At 48.8% G+C, this 18,980-nt stretch overlaps 1 protein-coding gene across 4 annotated transcripts in view; it reads right to left on the reverse strand.

Annotated features, from left to right (window-relative positions):
• DTNB (dystrobrevin beta) overlaps positions 1-18,980 on the reverse strand; it is a 132,846-nt gene that overhangs the window by 80,958 nt on the left and 32,908 nt on the right. For all 4 annotated transcript variants that reach the window (XM_026844410.1, XM_026844407.1, XM_026844408.1 and 1 more), the window contains 2 exons: positions 14,616-14,770; positions 5,295-5,400 (listed from right to left, as the gene is read on the reverse strand). In XM_026844410.1, the coding sequence (XP_026700211.1) occupies positions 5,295-5,400; positions 14,616-14,770 (261 nt within the window). The remainder of the gene's footprint in view (positions 1-5,294; positions 5,401-14,615; positions 14,771-18,980) is intronic.

Here is an 18,980-nt window from a genome sequence, read left to right on the forward strand (position 1 = left end):
AGGAAGACAAACATCCAGTTGGGAGGAGAGGTTAGGGAAGAAAAGCACTACACTGACAAGGTGTGATCCAGAGAAAACTAACCCACAGCGGAAACTAACACCTGACTGCAGAGCAAAAGTGCTACTAAACAGATACTACAAGGAAAAGTGTTCAGGACACTGGTAGCAAAGACACAAACTTAAAGAAAGGATCTTTATGGGCTGAGCCTGTTTGTATCAGATAAACATTATTTATGGACTCGTGGTGGAACACAGAATCATTTCAGTCGGAAAAGACCTTGAAGATCATCTAGTACCAACCACTGAGATCCCAGAGTCACTCAGGCTGGACAAGCCCCTTGGGATCAGCGAGTCCAACCCTCAGCCCGACTCTACACAGTTCTCCCCTACCCCACATCCCTCACAGCTCATCCCAACGGCCCTGAAACCCCCCCAGGGGTGGGGACTCCCCCCTCCCTGGGCAGCCTGTTCCACTCTCGCACCACTCTTGCTGGGAAACATTTTCTCCTCCTGCCCAGCCTGACCCTCCCCTGGGGCAGTTTCCAGCCGTTCCCTCTTGTCCTGTCCCTGATCCCTTGGGAGCAGAGCCCAGCCCCAGCCTCTCTGCAATGTCCTGTCAGGAGCTGCAGAGAGGGATGAGGGCTCCCCTCAGCCTCCTCCTCCTCACACTCAACACCCCCAGCTCCTTCCCTGGCTCCTCAAGATCATCGAGTCCAGCTTCAGGGCACGATTTACCGGGACTGTCATTGCAGTCACACCTGGAATCACCAAACCCCCAAGTGGCTGAGGGTGGAAGGGGCCTCTCCAAGGCTGATCTCCAAGGATGGAGACTCTGCAACCTGGTGCAGAATTTGATCACCCTCACAATAAAAGAAAATATTTCTTCTTATGTTTAAGCAGAGTTTCCTCTATCTCCATTTGTGCGCACTGCCTCTTGTCCTGCTGCTGGACACCACCGACAAGAGCTCAGCTGTGTCCGCTTCACTGCTCCCCACCCGTGGCTGACACAGGGGGACAGGTCCCGCCGAGCTTGCCCTCCAGGCTGAGCAGCCCAGCCTCTCCTCGCACTGCACACGTCGCAGCCCCTCGACCATCCTCCTGGCCCTTTCCCAGGCCCATTCCACGTCTCCCTCGCACTGGAGGGCCCAGCCCGGGGCACCGTGTTCCAGAGCTGGTCTCACCAGTGCTGAACAGAGGGCAAGAAGCATCTCCCTGGCCCCGCCAGCTCTGCCGCATGCAGCCCAGGACACTGTTGGCCTCTTCTGCCCCAAGTGGCACCGCTGGCTCACGTTCTGCTCCGTGTTCACCAGGACCCCCGGGTCCTTTCCTACCCGATTGCTTCCCAGTCAGTCAGCCCCCGTGTGCACTGGGGTGGGGGTTACTCCTTCCCCAGCGCTGGACTTTGCACCTCCCAGTGCTGAACTGCCTGTGGCTCGTCAGGGAAGAGGCAAAAATATTTTTAAGACCTCACATTCTCATGAATCTGCCCCTGGGAGAATCCTCATATATGGGTCAGGATGCCTGACTACAGCCTTGCAAAGCTCTTCTGAAGAAACAGTTCAGCACCTCTAGTAAAACATCTGCCTTAAAAATTAAAAAAACCCTGTGTTACACTCGAGAGTGAAGTTCACCTTGAGCAGGGACCCATTCATCACAAGCTGCCCTTCTGTCCAAGTTTTGCCTCCGAACCTGAAGGATCTGCCTTTATAATTTCCACTGGTAAAGGCGGAAAGGCCTCATAGTTCTCAAGTTCTGGAATCAGATCACAACACAGCAGAGGTTCAGGAGCCAGAGAGACCTTCAGCAGCAGCCCTAGTGGAGCAGGCTCCAGTGTCTGGGTGCCTCTCAGGGCTACTGTCCCTGTTATGACTGAGGCTGATCTTCGTTTATGCTGGATGTGAGAACCTGTCATTAAAAAATTGCACAGTGCTGAAACACAGGGGCCAGCTGTAGCTTAACGTCTAAAAACCCAGTGTACCAAATTCATTCAGGGCCCAAATCAATGTCTGAAATTTAAACCCTGTTAATAATTGTGGAACACTTTGTGAAACAACTCCAGTGTTTTGTCTGGGAACCTGATGACTCAGCTTTGGGATCTAAGATGGCCACGGGGAGATGCCAATTCTGACCCTACCCAGTGCCGAAGTTCCTGCCGTGCCAGTCCTGGCGAGAGCACAGCACTGAAGGCCTGGTCAGGATCAGACGTGGAGGCAACGTCTCAGAGAAACACGTGCTGGGGGCAGCAGCCCCCAAGCTAGTAATGGGGGAAGACTAGAGAATCTTTGTGGCCAACGCTCTCCTCCGAATCAGAGGATTGGCTTTGCCTGGCTTGTAAGGCTGACAAAAACCTCACTGAAGGCATTAGTCCAACATACCACCATGGCAGATAAAAGATGGTCCTGTTTTAAATCAGCATTGATTTCTGTTTCTTTCATGGCTTTGCGTATGTTCTGGAAAAGCTTTCAGTTGAGAGGAGAGCGGCATTTCTGTAACCTCCTCTACAGTCATGCATTTCAACAAAAGGTATGGTATTTTAATATATGCAGATATTAAAACCTACACAGCCCTTACAAAGTAACCTCATATTAATTTCGTCACAGAACCCGCAGCAGTAGCCATTGTCGGCACAAGCTGCACACCTTCCATCTTCTGCTTTTAAAACACTGAAAATGCCCATTTAATAGGAGATATTTAACCCAGCTCCACAGCAACAGTGAACTCTTGTGCATGCCCTGTCCCAGACCTCAAACTAGAAAAGCTTCTGGCTCCCTTTTTCCCTAGCAGGCACATCTACAATCGAAGCTGTGTGTTCCTTCAACATTCCTTTTCCTACCACGTGTCCCAGTAATCCCAAGCTCATTCCTTCTACTGTCTCCATCCTTCGAGTTTGCTATTTTTACCTTCCCACAGTCAGGCCCCGTCACCAAGTCTCCCTTAACTTCTGCTGTAGGGACATAGTGCAGACTTGATCTCTCCCACCTGCTAAGCCCGCTGTGGCTTCCTACACGCCCCTGTACATCAGCTGCAATGATTTCTCATCAGCTCCTTTAACCAGACAGAGAAATTGTTGCCTGACTCTGGAGCAAAAATACCATTTGTGACAGAATAAAAGTTTCTCAGGAAGAAAAAAATTGTAGTAACCTTAGAGGGCAAGAACACCGGCGCAAATTATCGATGGCAACCTAACTCAGCAAGCAGCTTGTGAGGCAGCTGCCGAAGACACTGACAAGAATTAGAAACATAATTTTAATGCCCCAAACATTAAAAATTATGCTATCAAGTTATCTGAATGCTAAGCCTATGTGTAACTAGGCTCCTGTGTGTAACGTAGGATTAAACCTGGGGGCTGGTTGGCTGAAGAGATGAATGGGGAGAATCCCTGGTTGCTTGGGGACACTTAGACCAGTGCTCCCAGGGCAGATGGCTGGGAGCTGCTGCCATAGCAGTGCAGGCAACAGAAGCTGCCAGAGAATACAGGACTGCAGGCACTAATCTACAAGGATGAGAGTAATCTGGGTGTCCAGTAATGTCCTTCGGGTGCTCTCAGGCAGACGAAAGATCAGGCTCTGGATTATCTCCAGATCTTTCCATCAGTTCACTTCTGTCCAAACATTACGTTTAAACAGTTCACCCTTGCCTGAGCTCTGTGCAATTCTACCCTGACTTGAAAGTCATATAAACAGTTTTACTGCCTGTTTCCTTACCGTATTTATCCCACCCCCCGTGCTTTTCTTGAAGTATGAGTTGATAAGGGGAAGAGGATAAAGGAAGAAGAAGAAAGCGAGAAGCTGCTGCCGCCCTTCTCTTCGGGCAGCCTGGCACATACGGATGGAGAGACGCTGCAGTACTGTAGCTCACCTAATATTCTATCCAGATCAACCTCCTCATCTTTAGGTAAGTTTTCCTGTAAGATTTTGTCTCCACGAAATTGCTCCCCTCAACATTCTTTTAAAAAATCAGCTTTTTAATGAGTTATCAGGAAAGGTCGATAACCATGCAGAGCAATCAGGAAATTCACCTTCTCTTCTGTTGCAATAAAGAAGAAAAGGCCCAATTCCATTCTTGTTCACTGCTGAACAAATGCAGATCAAATTCACAACCAGATATGCTTTGCCAGAGGATCAAGAGAAGACAATGGAACAAATGCCAAAACCCAGCATATCAAAATGGCAGCAACACTGAACTGTGTCACAGGCATAAATGTCAGGAACCAGGGAATGAATATAAATCAAGCAAACTCAGCTAGAGACAGCCTGCCGAGCTGTGCCTGTAAACAGCTGGGCAAAACCAAGAGTCTAGAGCTGATCGACCTGTGTCCCAAAAGGAAGAAGTCTAGAAATGACTATAAATGCATCAAGAGGAAGAGGAGGTAACAACTAGAAGGGCAGGGGTTTTGAAGGATGGGAAGATGATTTTACTCTGTAGGGAAGGAAACAAAAGATGAAATTTAACATATGGGTGAAGAAAAAAAATGTTAATTTAATATATGGATGAAGAAAAAAAAAAAGTTGTGGTTTTTTGTCTAGAATTCACATACAAAACATCAGAAACATGTGCTGTGTGCAACTGTACAAGCAAACACACCGCTTTTTTGGCCGTTAAAAACAACAAATGGTTTTGAAACAACCTTCTGCAGGAAACCTTTTTTGCTTCCCTGAACTCCACAAAGCCCTCTCAGCCAGATGATTCTTTCATCACTTTTTCTCACTGTTAATCTTCACTTTTCTATCTCTTAATGCTCCTTAAATACTTTCCATAGGCAGTAAACCCAGGAAATTTTAGCTAAGAAAAGGTCTGGAAGTGAGAGGAGCTCAGCAGTTGCCTCCCATAGTGAGCACTGCAGTGACTCATGTGCTCAAATGCGGCTCCAGACAGTCATTTGAATGGGTACCAAAATCTTTGGGAGTTAGCACTTGAAAGCATATGTCAAAGCACAGTTCAGCAAGCAAAGTTTTTTTAAAAGGTTCAGAATAAACACGAACATTTAGAGAATATAATTTTCCTGTCGCTTGCTTCTCCATCTCCCACTACTCGTGACGTTGGAACTCTAAACCCAATCTTGTTTTGCACTGTCGCTGAGGATTTCATAAAGAACTGGTCTTCACCCAGAAGCATAGAACACTTCTCACTCCAACAAAAGTCTGGGCTTAAATACTCTAGGACTAAGAGCGTTACAGTGGGAACAATGAAGGCATTAAGTGCTTCCTTACGTGAGAAAGGACAGTATATTTACATATGTTGAACAGCAACCCTCCTCTGACCAGATGTTTTGAACGAGAAAATATTGCATTTACCATTTTCAACATGGGCAAGTCTGTGCATGAGAGGCAGCCACACAAGGCACTGAGGAGGTGGATCAGCCATCAACGTGTCTAAAAACATGTTTAGCATGATCTTTTTCTGCAAAGAAAAGAGAAATAGAACTTCATTACAAGAAAAATTTCAGTTTGATACACCAAAAACTACTAAAGCCTTAAAACCTCTCTCTGACTCAACTTCTGACTACCAGGAATATTTCATATGCCATTAAAGAGACCAAAATCACCACTTCTTTGCTCAGGGAGTTTCAATCTGTATCAGGCAAACAGTAACATCACAAAGAATGTATTAGCACAGACATGATACAGTCATACAATGAATAATAAATAAAGAGAAATAAATAAATAGATTAATAGAATTAAATGATAGAGATGAACAGAAAACTCCAGGAAATGGAGGAGCAGTCAGCCAGGATTGCTTCCCGAGCTGCCATTGAAGATTCTTGTTTTGAAGAGGAATAGAGCAAACGTGAGTGGAGATTATTTAACAGTGTAGGAAACAGCGTTTCAGACATACACATAGCACCGAAAAAAGCAGACACACGTAAAACAGTAATTACAGCTCATACTCATACATGAACCATATAGTAAATAATTTTTTTTAAAAAGGCAAAATAAGAAAAAAAAGGCAAGGGGAGAACTAGGCTAAGATTTTCAGCAACTGTCAATAAAAATGAAACTGAAACAAAATCATTAGGAGGAGAAGGCCAGGCAGGTTAAAAGTCATATTTTCTAAGGTTTTAAATTCAAGTGAGCAAGAGAAAGTATCTGCGGCAAACACAAGCAGATGGAGATAACTGGTAAGAAAACCAGCTAAGGATGGTGTGGATCCAGAGAAAGAACTCGCTAGCTGTGGCACGCAAGGAGCTCAGGTGCTCCGGCACGTCTCCAGGCAGAACCAGCTGGTCAGGCGGCGCGTCCTGCTGCCCTCGGCACAGAGACATCCACCCAGGGAGGGGGACAGGCAGGCCCGTGTCCTGGGAGCCGAGAAACTCGCTGGGGCTTCCACTCCCAAAGCTGGCATTTGTTTGAGGGATTTTGGTTTGGGTGTGCGCTGTCTGGGGTTTGGTTTGGTTTTGTTTCTGGTTAAAAAGAAGGTTTATATTTAAAGCACCAATATTTTCATGACTAGTGGCAAATGCATACATCTAAAACCTCTGCAGCTAACTACCCTGGAGAGATAATATGGAATTATAATTATCTACCCCAGTTACCATTTAGGAAAATTCTAAGAAATATTTAATCTTCCTTCTTCCAGCTTTTATAAGGTGTCCTTGTTCCGGTCTCCCTGCCTGGTAAGTGAAATGCTTTTCCTGAATAGTTAACTGCTCCTACAAGAGAGTCCAAGAATTTCCCCTGCCAGCCCCGACATCAGAGGCTGTACCTGGAGAGGAGCGAACGCCCGGATCTCGCCTGGCGAGCTCAGCCCTCCCTCCTCCGCAGAGCCACGGCAGCCTCCGGGCTATTAATAACTACACACGGGCAACCTGCCTCCCCTCTCGACGGGTGAAGAAATCCAAAGTCTTTTAACAAATGCACAGAGCAGGAAGGCCGAGCTCTGAGAGGAGAGCGACAGATTTTACCTGTGAGTTACCCGACTGTGGTACGAGATGTCTGGGAGCAGGAAGGGCTGTCGCACAGCCAGGAACCGCGCGGCTAGTGATGGTAAGAGGCAGCAGCATCCAGAACTGAGGTGCAGATTGCACATTTCAAATCTCAACATAATTACCAAGTTGCTTACTTGGATAGGGATTGTACAACTTCATAAAAATGCCTCCAAGGTTCCCAGTCTTGCCTTGGTGCTCATCTCTCATACTGCTTCACATACAGGAGCATGAAGGCTACCCCAAACAATCAGCACTGCTCACAGACAGACAAGTTCTCCAGAGACAAGACTAAGGATCCATTAGACATCACACTCATTCTTAAAAAGTGTCAAAAGCAGCACCCCAGGAACTACCACTCAGCCTCACCTCCCTGCCTGGTAAGGTCATGGAATCCCAGAATCACTCAGGCTGGACAAGCCCCTCGGGATCACTGAGTCCAACCCTCAGCCCGACTCTACAAAGTTCTCCCCTACCCCACATCCCCCACAGCTCATCCCAACGGCCCTGAAACCCCCCCAGGGATGGGGACTCCCCCCTCCCTGGGCAGCCTGTTCCACTCTCGCACCACTCTTGCTGGGAAACATTTTCTCCTCCTGCCCAGCCTGACCCTCCCCTGGGGCAGTTTCCAGCCGTTCCCTCTTGTCCTGTCCCTGATCCCCTGGGAGCAGAGCCCAGCCCCAGCCTCTCTGCAATGTCCTGTCAGGAGCTGCAGAGAGGGATGAGGGCTCCCCTCAGCCTCCTCCTCCTCACACTGAACACTCCCAGCCCCTTCCCTGGCTCCTCACAGGATTGATTCTCCAGCCCTTCCCCAGCCTCGCTGCCCTCCTCTGCCCTTGCTCCAGCCCCTCCAGATCTCTCTGGGATTGAGGTGCCCAGACCTGGACACAACCCTCCAGGTGTGGCCTCACCAGTGCCGAGCACAGGGGACTGTCACCTCCCTGCTCCTGCTGCTCACACTAGTTCCAATCCAAGCCAGGAGGCCGTTGGCTTTCTTGGCCACCCGGGCACACTGCTGGATCACGGAGCAGATCTTCCTGGAAAACATGTTGAAACACAGGCAAGACAGGGAGGTGATGTGAGACACCCAGCAGGGCTTCATGAAGGACAACTCATGCCCAACTAATCAAGGGTCTCTACGACACGAGTGCATCAGTGAGCAAGAGAAGTGCTACAGGTGGAGTGTGCCTGCACTTCTGTGAGGCCTTTGACGTGGCCCAGCACAGCTTTCTGGCCACCGAACTGGAGAGACATGAGTTCTTTGGGTGGATTGTTAGATGGATGAGGAACTAGCTGGATGGCTGCGTTCAAAGAGTCAACGGCCATATGTCCATGTGGAAACCAGAATGACTGCTGTCCCCCAAGGGTCTGTACTGGGACTGGTACTATTTAATATGGTCACCAATGACATGGACAGGGGGACTGAGGCACCGACAGCGAGTTCCCCAACGACACCGAGCTGTGTGGGGCGGTGACACGCGGGAGGGAAGGGATGTGCCATCCAGAGGGACCTGGATGGGCCGGAGAGGTGGGACCGTGTGAACCTCATGGAGTTCAACAAGGCCAAGGGCAAGGTCCTGCCCACGGGTCGGGGCGATCCCTGGTATCAACCCAGGCTGGGGGTGAAGGGATGGGGAGCAGCCCCGAGGAGAAGGACTTGGGGGGTCGGTGGATGGAAAACTGCCTGTGAGCCGGCAATGGGGGCTGGCAGCCCAGAAACCCCCCGTGTGCGGGGCTGCACCCAGAGCAGGGTGGGCAGCAGGGCCGGGGGGGATTCTCCCCCTCTGCTCCGCTCTGGGAGACCCCCCTGCAGGGCTGGGTCCAGCTCGGGGGCACCAACAGCAGAAGGACACGGACCTGCTCCAGCAGGGCCAGAGGAGGCCACAACAATTGTCAGAGGGCTGAAACACCTCTCTGAGGGAGAAAGTTTGGGTTGTTCAGCCTGGAGAAATCTCTGGGGATATTACTTTCAGTATATGAAAGGGGCTTATAAGAAAGACAGAGAAAGATTCTTTACCAGGGCCTGGAGTGTCAGGACAAGGGGTGATGGTTTTAATCTGAGGGGAGATTTAGACGAGATCTGAGGCAGCAATTGTTCCCTGTGAGGGGGGTGAGGCCCTGGCACAGGCTGCCCAGAGAAGCTGTGGCTGCCCCCTCCCTGGAAGGGTTCAAGGCCAGGTTGGACGGGGCTTTGGGCAACCTGGGCTGGGGGAAGGTGGCCCTGCCCGGGGCAGGGGGGGGCACTGTAGGGGCTTTGAGGTCCCTTCCCACCCAAACCAGTCGGGGATTCTGTGACTGTGATCAGACAGTGATACGTGACACGCACAGTGGCAGAAGGAGAACCTAAACCTAGCAGGAAGGCTTCTTTCTGCAATAGACAAGGTTGTTCCTCAGAGAAAAAAACTGCTTCCCGTTAAGCAGTGAGAACCTTTCTGGTTGTTGAAGCCCGTGCATGGAGTGATGCCACTTCCATGTAATTCATGAGAGGGCAGCACGGACAGAGGCTTCGGGGTATTTTCACCCATACAGGTAGGATATTTTGCAACCAATTGATCAAAAATAACCATCAGCATTATTGTGAGAGACAACATGTACGAATATGTCTGGGAAGAAACAGGCCTGGGGGAGACACGGCCTGAGAGACAGCCTGAGCGAGAGCTGAAGGACAGCGGGGGCAGAGGCCTCCGAGCTGAGAACGTCTCAAACACTCCCAAGGAATGAAACTCCAGTCCCGGGGCGGGGGGAGGCCGGAGCTGACCAGCTGCCCCAGTAACACCGGAGGCAGCTGGAGGGCAGGAGCCCTGTGGGGACAGGACGGTTCTGCTCTGGGGCACCTGCTCAGGTCTCAAGGGGCGTCTGTCCGGGCAGTGACCTTGGCTTCCTCATCCAGGGAGGGGTGGTAAAGTGAGCACCTGACATGCTAACGGAGACTAACGAGCTCATGCTAATTACCTCAGGCCATGGAACACCTGACCCCTCCCCACCCATGGCACCGTAGGTGTGTGGGTCGGCCATGGGGACGGACCCAAGGAGAGGGGGTATAAACTGAGGGGGGCGAGGAGAGGGGCTCAGGGGGTGAAGTGAAGAAGGCAGATGCCTCCTGGAACCCTCGCGGCGGGGTCGAGGCAGGAACCCAGAGCAGTGATCTCTGTTCCTCTGTCCCCTCCATCGCCCTCCTTCCCTTTCCCCCTTTCCCTTCGCTGCATTAAGCAACACAAGGCACACTGGACTGCTTGCCACAGCTCGTTATATGCTCAGCCAATTATCGTGTGCCCAATTAGTACATTGTGGGCAGTCAATAAATGTCTGGACTCTGAGACTTGTCTCTCCATTGTCCCCTCTGCTGGGGATTTACGAATGTGAGTCACTTGTCTCCCTGCTCTGAGCGGGACGTGACAATTATCCCTGCTACATCTTCTCTCTGGGCACAGGAATTCTTGGTAATGGCTGAGCTGACGGGAAAGCAAACAGCAGTCTCCTCCAAGAAACTATGAATGTGTCAGAGAAGGAGCCTAGATAAAGCCCTTTCCTGTAGCTGGTCTAACATTTTGTACCGGGTTCAGAACGCAACCATGGAGCAACTGCAGAAACATCACTCAGTCACCATGTGGGATGCAAAAACAATCAAATAATCTGGCAGCAGTTTCCAAACTCCAAGAACATAAATTGAAAATTAGTAAATGTGAAGGCACAGCCAGTTGGGAGGGTCAAATGCTCCCCAGGAGAAGAAAAGCATTTCTATAATGAGATTCTCTGTAATCACCTGCCTACCCTCTATCCCATTTTAATTGTTTCTACCAATTGCTGTCAGCATACCTACTTGTCTTAGCCCTGCAGCCTCAGATCTTCTTGCAGGCGGGTGCCGGGGCTATTCTTCTCTTTAGAACACCGCCACAGGCTTGCTTCAATAGCAAAACCTCAGCCAGTTTTATTGTTACACTGCCAACATGCTTGTTTCAACAAGATGTTAATGCATATATTTCCCCACAAAATACTGGCACAAAACCACATCCCCCGAGCCAACACAAAGATATATGACTTTTAACTCTACGGAGATCAAAACAAGTTACACTGATCTAAGCAGCTGTGTTGAGCCCCGCCTGTATCTGTAAGTGCCCTGCACCTTGTGCTTAAACTGCAACTCCACCAGAGCACGCTTACACCGTCCTTTAGACACGAGGCCATCCTGTCCTTAGTAAATCCATCCTTATTCCTGGCTTTAACAGGACTCTGCACCCTGAGCATCCTTCTGCCACCGTGAAGCTTGCACAGCCGGTCAGCTCTCAGCCATGCCCTCCAGCAAGCCCAAGGCAGCCAGTGCTTTAGCAAAGCTTTCTGTCAGGCACGCACAAGTCAGCGCCTAGCTAGGCCTGCTTGGATAGTTTGTGCTGCTGAGTTTCAACAGAATAACGTGCAGTTCGAAGGTAGAGAAGCCAAGCTCCTGGCTGCCAAGTCTCCGAAGTGAACCTCTCAGCTCGGTAGAGACCCTGCGATGAAACTGCTCTGTAAATGAGAGAGAAAATGGACACACCTCCGCAGCGGCGGCCAGGCCGTGCCAGCTACGCAGGGGGACTCTGTCTGAGGCAGGGACTGGCACGGTGACACCACAGCTCTGACAAATGTTCGCAGTTGCCAAGTGAACAAAAGTCCTAAGAAAAGTATAACGTGATCTCTTACATCTGTGGAAGCCCCCACTTGACCTAGAATAGTAAATTCTTACTGGAAGCTCTTTATACATCTGGAAGCCATCACAAAAAATGCAGCTCTTGTCACAAGCATCCCAATAAACTCCCATTTTGTGTGGGCAACAAGTTTGAATTATTCTATCTGTGATCCAAGAAACGAGACAGAGTTATGGAGTGTGTACGATCGCGGACGCTTTGCCCATCTGCCCTTTCACCACTCGGACAGCAGTAAGTCATTCGCCTTTGGCAAGTGAAAGAAGCGGCTCCCAGAACCAGGCCCTCCGTGGGCAGCCAGGAACCACAGCTGGCCAGGAAGGATTTATCTCCTGGTAGCTTAAGTAACACTAGGGAATGTTCCTGGCACGGAAACTCAATCATGAATGCTTTTATGTTATATTAAACCCGGGCCTGGTCTAACCACTCGCTCTCCCCAGTGATTCCAGCATCCAGATCGAGTGTTAATATCAGCTAGGATCATTTTTAATGCACAGTTTCCATGTAACCACCCTGCTTGAGGGAATAAGAGAGTTTAATAGCATGGACGTGGTTAGACCATTCCAGTTGGCCATCGGACCACAGAACAGCTCAAGGCACTGTTTACTTAACTAGTACAGATGTAACTTATATGTCCGTCATGTAAATGCCAAAGTCTGAAACCCCACAGCTTTACCAGTGCCATCTGGAGAGAATTTCTGCAAAACGAGGGCTGTAAAACAAGAGTATCACAGAAGTACCTCTGGGAAGCATATTTTCAGATCTGGGAGGCATAAGAAAATGGAATTAGATCTGAAGACAGATTATCCATCTCCTTCCCAGGACCTGTTTGTTTCAACATTGTGAAGTAAATGAAAGAACTGTCTTGGGGTATGGTGTGTATCTGAAGTAATTAAATAGACCATTACCAGTCTCTACAAACCTGGCCTTACACTAGGGATTTTGTTTGGCTGAATAAAATTAGAGCAAGGGAATTTCTAAAAGTGAATCAATATGAAAAATTAGCTTTATTGTTCATGGGAGCCAAAGTCAAAAAGCACTAAGACATGCTGCAGGCAAGCCACGTGCAGATCAGAATTGTAGAATTGTTTAGGTTGGAAAAGACTTTTGAGATCATCGAGTCCAACCGTTAACCCAACGCTGCCAAGGCCACCACTAAACCCTGTCCCTGAGCGCCACGTCTGCACGTCTGCTCAACTCCTCCAGGGATCCCGGGGACTCCCCCCTGCCCTGGGCAGCCCATTCCAACGCCCAACAGCCCCTTCTGCACAGAAATCCTTCCTCAGAGCCAGCCTGACCCTGCCCTGGGCAGCTTGAGGCCATTCCCTCGGGGCCTGGCGCTGGCTCCTTGGCTCCAGAGACTCATCCCCCCTCTCTGCCCCCTCCTGGCAGGGAGTTGCCGAGGGCCAGGAGGTCTCCCCTCAGCCTCCTCTTCTCCAGACTGAACCCCCCCAGTTCCCCCAGCCGCTCCCCAGCAGACCTGTGCTCCAGACCCTGCCCCAGCTCCGTTGCCCTTCTCTGGCCACGCTCGAGTCATTCAATGGCCTTTTTGGGGTGAGGGGCCCAAAACTGAACCCAGGAATCGAGGGGCGGCCTCCCCAGTGCCGAGCCCAGGGCTCAGATCCCTTCCCTGGCCCTGCTGGCCACGCCAGGGCTGACACAAGCCAGGGTGCTGTTGGCCCTCTTGCCCTGGGCACACTGCTGGCTCCTGCTCAGGGGCAGTTACCGTACCTCACTTGGCTCCCACGGCAAGATTTGCATCAAGCACCTGAGAAACCTCAGTCCGCTGCCCAAGGCTCGCCGGCCGCACCAGCCGCCCGTTACGGGTAGGGGAAGGGTCACTCCCAGGGCACGGGCATCCGAACCAAACCAACCCGCTGCCCGCTGCCCGCGCAGACAGCCCGAGCTGAGGGCGCTGCCTGGCTCCCGCAGCTCCGCGGGGAGCCCGAGCTTTGCGTTCTGCGGCGGCCCCACGCGCCGGCCCCACGCCTGGGTCCGTTTCCCTGCGCATGAGACGGCTTCCAGCGACGGAACAGGAAGGGAGGGCACGGCCACAGCCACGGCCCACAGATGCCTCAGCCCGCGTGGAAACAGAAAAAAGAACTTCTCAGTTACACTGTTAGTAAAACAAATCTCTGACCTCAGTAAGTCGCAGAAGAGCTGGAGCCCTCATCATTTCCTAAATCAAAGCCTGTTTCTTACTGTGCAGCATTTCAAATATACTAATTGCTAATTAACTTAAATTTAGCAAAAGAGACTATAAATTCTAAATCTAAATACTTCAGAAATATTTCTTCCAGAACATAATCGTGACCAGAGTCAAGCATTTAATTTTAGGGCTAAGATTATCTACGTTCATGTTTACAGTCAATTTAAGGATTATTTATACTATTTACATGATCTCAAATTAGAAACAAATCCCTGGAACAATTAAATTACAACTGAAATGTATAAAGAAATCAAAGCTCTTTTGAGATTATTACTACAACATCCACTCCAAACATTACATGTAATGGCAATATTTTGGAAAAGACAGCTATACCAACAAGCACAACAGTGAAACAGATTTAAAAATAAACTCTGTGTACACACCATATTTGTTTTGTACAGACCCAACCAACGCACAAGGGATTTGTTGAAACTAATACTCTTAACACAGTGAGAAAGATTTAAAAAAAAAAAAAAAAAAATCAAGGGAAAATAGCAAAAATGCTGTGTTTCATGTTTTGGAAAAGCAATGGGTTATCCTTGCTGTTCTTCTGATGGGGAGCAGACACGTGCCTTCAAGGAGGGGGAACAAGCTAAAATTCTGCAAAATCCTTTAGTTGCCTAAAGCCTAGACATACTATTTTAATTTTCCGACTGTCTTAAAACTGCTTAGGTTGTACAGCCATATTCCCAACCCCCTCCCTCCAAACCCCACAGAAACTACAACCGCCACAGCCCGTGGACTTCAGAGAAAAGCACTTAGGTTAACAAGCAATACGAACAATTCCTGTTTTGTTAACGCTTACTTGTTGTGGGAAACAGGTCCGTACAGAATGCTCTGTGTATCCAAAAGAAGGCCCCTCAAACACAGCTGTTGGAAGTTTTAGAACTTCTTTCAAAAACTGATCAAACTTTGTAAATATCATTAGTCCGTTTGAATCTGATATTTGAGAGAAAATATCTGCAAGAAAATATAATAAAACCCTGCGGTAAATATGTGCTTACTACAGAAAAGCAAAAAGTTATTTCAAGCCATTTAAATCCCAATAAATGTTTGCTTTATTCTGAACATCATTTCTTATCGCTTGCTGTCAAGATAAAATTTATAAACGAGTGTATTTGAATGTACATGCTGGGAGATAAACCTTCCTGTTCCTTGCATCCCACCTCGAGAAAAGGTTCTGCCAGCGCAATAACTAACAGCAAGGAAGCAGAGGCCAGGCGGCATTACAGAAGTTACAGACCAGGACATCTTCAAGCTGACGCCTTCAAAATAAAACGACATAAAATCCTCCTAGAGGATACTCCTAGAATTAAAAACAGAAGTTGTAAGAATCAAAGTCAAAACTGGTAAAGCTCCTGGTCAATGGGGTGCCCACCAAGGTGTTGGACTGAAGCGACACAGCATCAGGGCAGCGTCAGAGCAGTCAGGGACCGGGGTGCAAGCCCCATCTCCACGGCTCAGGCGCAGGGGCCACGCAGCCCAGCGGATGGAGGGGAGGAAATCTGAGCTCATCTGCTCCCAACACTGAAGAACCTTTGTCCTCGCACGAGAAAAACGCTTGTGAGGAGACAAAGTGTGCTTTTCCATGAGCTATGTGGGGTGAAGCGTGCTTCTGACACCGAAGAGAGGCGGATGCTCAGCAATCCCGGGTACACCCAGAACCAGAACGGGAGGGACGGGGGGCCCAGGGGCGTTTTTCAGGTATTGTCACTCCCCTGCCATGCGGATGGTGGGACGTCTGCTGAGCCTCCTGCTCTGGAGCCCTGCTGCCCCCCCCAGAGCTCTGCTCCAACCCTCTGCCCCAGCCCTCAGGACTCAGGAAAGGTAAAAATACAGGAGAAGATGTGGAGGTAGCATTGTAAGAAAATGATGTAGTGTAAAATATCAGGGCAGCTGCACGCAGATAAAGCAGAACTGTCCTGGGATCAAAAACTTGGGGGGGAAAAAAAAAAAAATCTCGAACAGCAGAACTGTGTCTCCGAGCGACTTGCAGAGTCAGATTACTCTGTAAAGGAGGTTTCTCTAATAAAAGCAATAATGTCAGTAAGATCTAAAATTTTCCAAGACGCAGCAGATAACAATACTCTTCACTAACGCTGAATCATCTACGAGGTTACTGAAGACACCATCAGTAATTAAACATCAAAACTGATAGGTTGACAGAAAATAAGCTTAATTTAAGTGATCAAAACTACATCCATTAAGAAAAAAAAAAAGACTATTTCAGAAAGGCGTATTTCTAGGAAACCAGAGAAATTATTCCAATCTCCTGAACAAAAAAAGCTCATGAAGAAGCCTGCAATATCCAGCTTAAGGGTGATGAAGCTGTCTGGAATTTCTACCACTGGCTAAACAGCTTGAAGTGAAGGTCTGGAGCCCTTGCTGAATGATCTTCTAAGGCATATTAGGAATATCGGAGGATGATGAGCTTTAAGGTCCCTTCCAACTCAAACCACTCTATGATTCTATAAAAAAAATTAAAAATAAAAAAGAGAGAAATGGGGATCAGGGGGAATGCTGTATTTTTAGAAAATTAAGCCAAACAGAAAAAATAAATTTAACCTGATAATTGAATGTGGAAAGAAAAGCCAGGATCAAAATACACACAAATGAAAACTATGGAAGCAACTAAAACTAGAGCCAAACCTCCAGAATCCTGATCCACTCCAGACCAGAATCCCTCCAGAACCGGGAACTGGCACACGCACAAAACCTGAAGGTCTAATAATAAACCTGTCAAGGTGGGACTGGTAGAACGTGACTGGAACATGACAGTACTTGTATTTAAAAAAGGACAGAAATCTTCTGGGTATATACAGTCTATTAATCTGAACTGAACACTGTGCAAGCTTTAAATGATTTTAAAGAGAAAGTAATTAAAGCTAGGGAAAAATTGAAAGTGAGATAAAATAGAACAGGCTATATCAAGGGTAAATTGAAAAAAAACCCAACAAAACCTACAACCAAAAATCAAACCCCACTAACCCATATCCTGAGGCCATAAAAAAAAGTGGTTTTATAGTCAAAGTAAAGTTGAACTTATTTTCGTGGGGAACTTCCACATGGGAAATTACCACTGAAATTGGAAAAGATGAAGATTAGGAGGATATAATTATAGAGTCATCTGCCCTTTTAACGAGCAGTAAATAGCCCACAAAGAGAAAACCTCGAGCAAAATAGAAGCTAACAGTGAATTCCTCAAGAGCTCACCTCAGGGTCACAACAGGCATGTGCCAACAGCGTTTCCTGATGACAAGGTATTATACTTTAATTCTCATCTAAAAGTTCAGTTCAATGCTACTATGCTATCATTTATTTTTCTTTTTAACCAGAGAGAATAAAAATTTTAAACTACAAAAACCACTGCTCAGTCCCCCAAAAAACAATGCAAAATGGTACTTGTGCAACTCGCTGTTTCCTTTTTACAAATGTTTGTAGTAAAACTTCAACGTTAAGAACAGAGCTCGTACTGTCTGTTAAACCTGTCCAACAGTTCCCTCGAGAGCCTCGTTTCAGCTCCTTATAAATTGCCAGAACTGACTTTTCCAACCAAGGATCTGCCCGATGCTTTGTACAGCTTCAGCTGAAGGCTCTACAATTTCTCAGATTAAGTTAAAAACAAAGCAACAAAAATCTGGCACCCTCATTTACTAGGGTCTGGGATACACCCTGAGTGTATCCTGTGTCTCTCAAATTTCCACCAAGTTGTCAACTTTTATCATACGAATTCATAAATATTTGTTATATATTGGGTTTAACATCAGCAAGAGCCAAGAAAAGAAATTTAACAGCTAACTTGGTTTGACTGTGCTTCTGGGGAGGGTGGCAGGGTGATACGTGTGTGCGTAGGGTTGCTGGCATTAAGCTGAAGTCTCTAGTAACATCGAAAGGACAATCCAAGGAGACGCAGGCCAGCCAGCCCCACGTCGGTTCCCGGCGGAATCACAGGGTAAATCTCTGTGCACGCTCCTGCGTACACGAAAGAGAAGGTGACTGGGATCCGTGGGTACGGACCTACCGAGGGTAAATCACACCCGGGCAGCTCGGTTGTTTTCTGTGATGACTGGAGCTGTAGGTATCACTCGCCTCAACTCGAGCAAGGCTTTTGACTTTTTATTTCCCCACAGCATTCCAGTATCCAAGCTGGGATGTCAGAGGCTGCACGGGTGAGCCGCAAGGAGTGGCTTGGATCATCAGGCTTGAGGGGGGTGGACAATGGGCCAAAATCTCCCTGGAGGCCAATAACAAGTGGATTTCTGCTGGAATCTGTCCCGGGACATGTCCTGCTCTGCACGCCCAGCCGGGACCTGGGAGAGGTGCCCCAGACTGGGAGGAGCGGGTGACCCCCCCGCACCCGGCAGCACCCACACCACCTGGAGGAGCAGCCCGGCAGGAACTGCAGCAAATTCCAACCAGAAAAAGGCAAAATCCTGCTGGTGGGAAGGACGAGACTCCAGCAGCAATCCAGGCTGGGGGCTGCGGCTCTGCTGGGAAGGTCCTTGTGGGTTTTGAGGTCACAGGGGGAACGCGAGCCAGTGGCTCAGCTACAGGGGGGAGTGATTATCCTCCTCCGCTCAGCACTTGTTAGACCTCTGCCAGGTACCGTGCCCAGCTTTGGGACTGCCCAGAATGAGAGAATTGTGGAGAATCACAGATATCAAAGACACAGAATACGAACAACAAACTGAAGGGAGCTCTGCAGAGGGCTACAAGGACGGGCAGCACGCTGGAGCACGTATCCTGTGAGGACAGGCTGAGGAAGAGCCGTTCAGCCTGGAGAAGGTCAGACGCTGAGGAGGCCTAACAACACTGCCTGGACACCTGCAAGGCTGTGAAGATGCTTTTGGAGGAAAATTTAGTGGTTAGACTCTGAGAGCAAGGTAGCAGAGAGGTCCTAAGTCTGTGACGGGTACTGCAGAGACCAGAGGATCCGAGGGGCTCCAAGGACCAGCTACTAACTGGATGGGCACTTAACGCCAACGGCTGGAGGATCCATAGGGGCACATCTGTTATATTTATGCCACTGTCAGGCTTCCATCCTGGTCAGGCAGAGGAGGGGAACAGAACCAGGTCATTGGTGCTGCTCGTGTTCACATGGAGCAGCTTGAGGGAACTGGGGGGGTTCAGTCTGGAGCAGAGGAGGCTGAGGGGAGACCTCCTGGCCCTC

This window comes from Athene cunicularia (assembly GCF_003259725.1).
Source record: "Athene cunicularia isolate RWA chromosome 3 unlocalized genomic scaffold, athCun1 chr3_part1, whole genome shotgun sequence".
Classification (NCBI taxonomy): domain Eukaryota; kingdom Metazoa; phylum Chordata; class Aves; order Strigiformes; family Strigidae; genus Athene; species Athene cunicularia.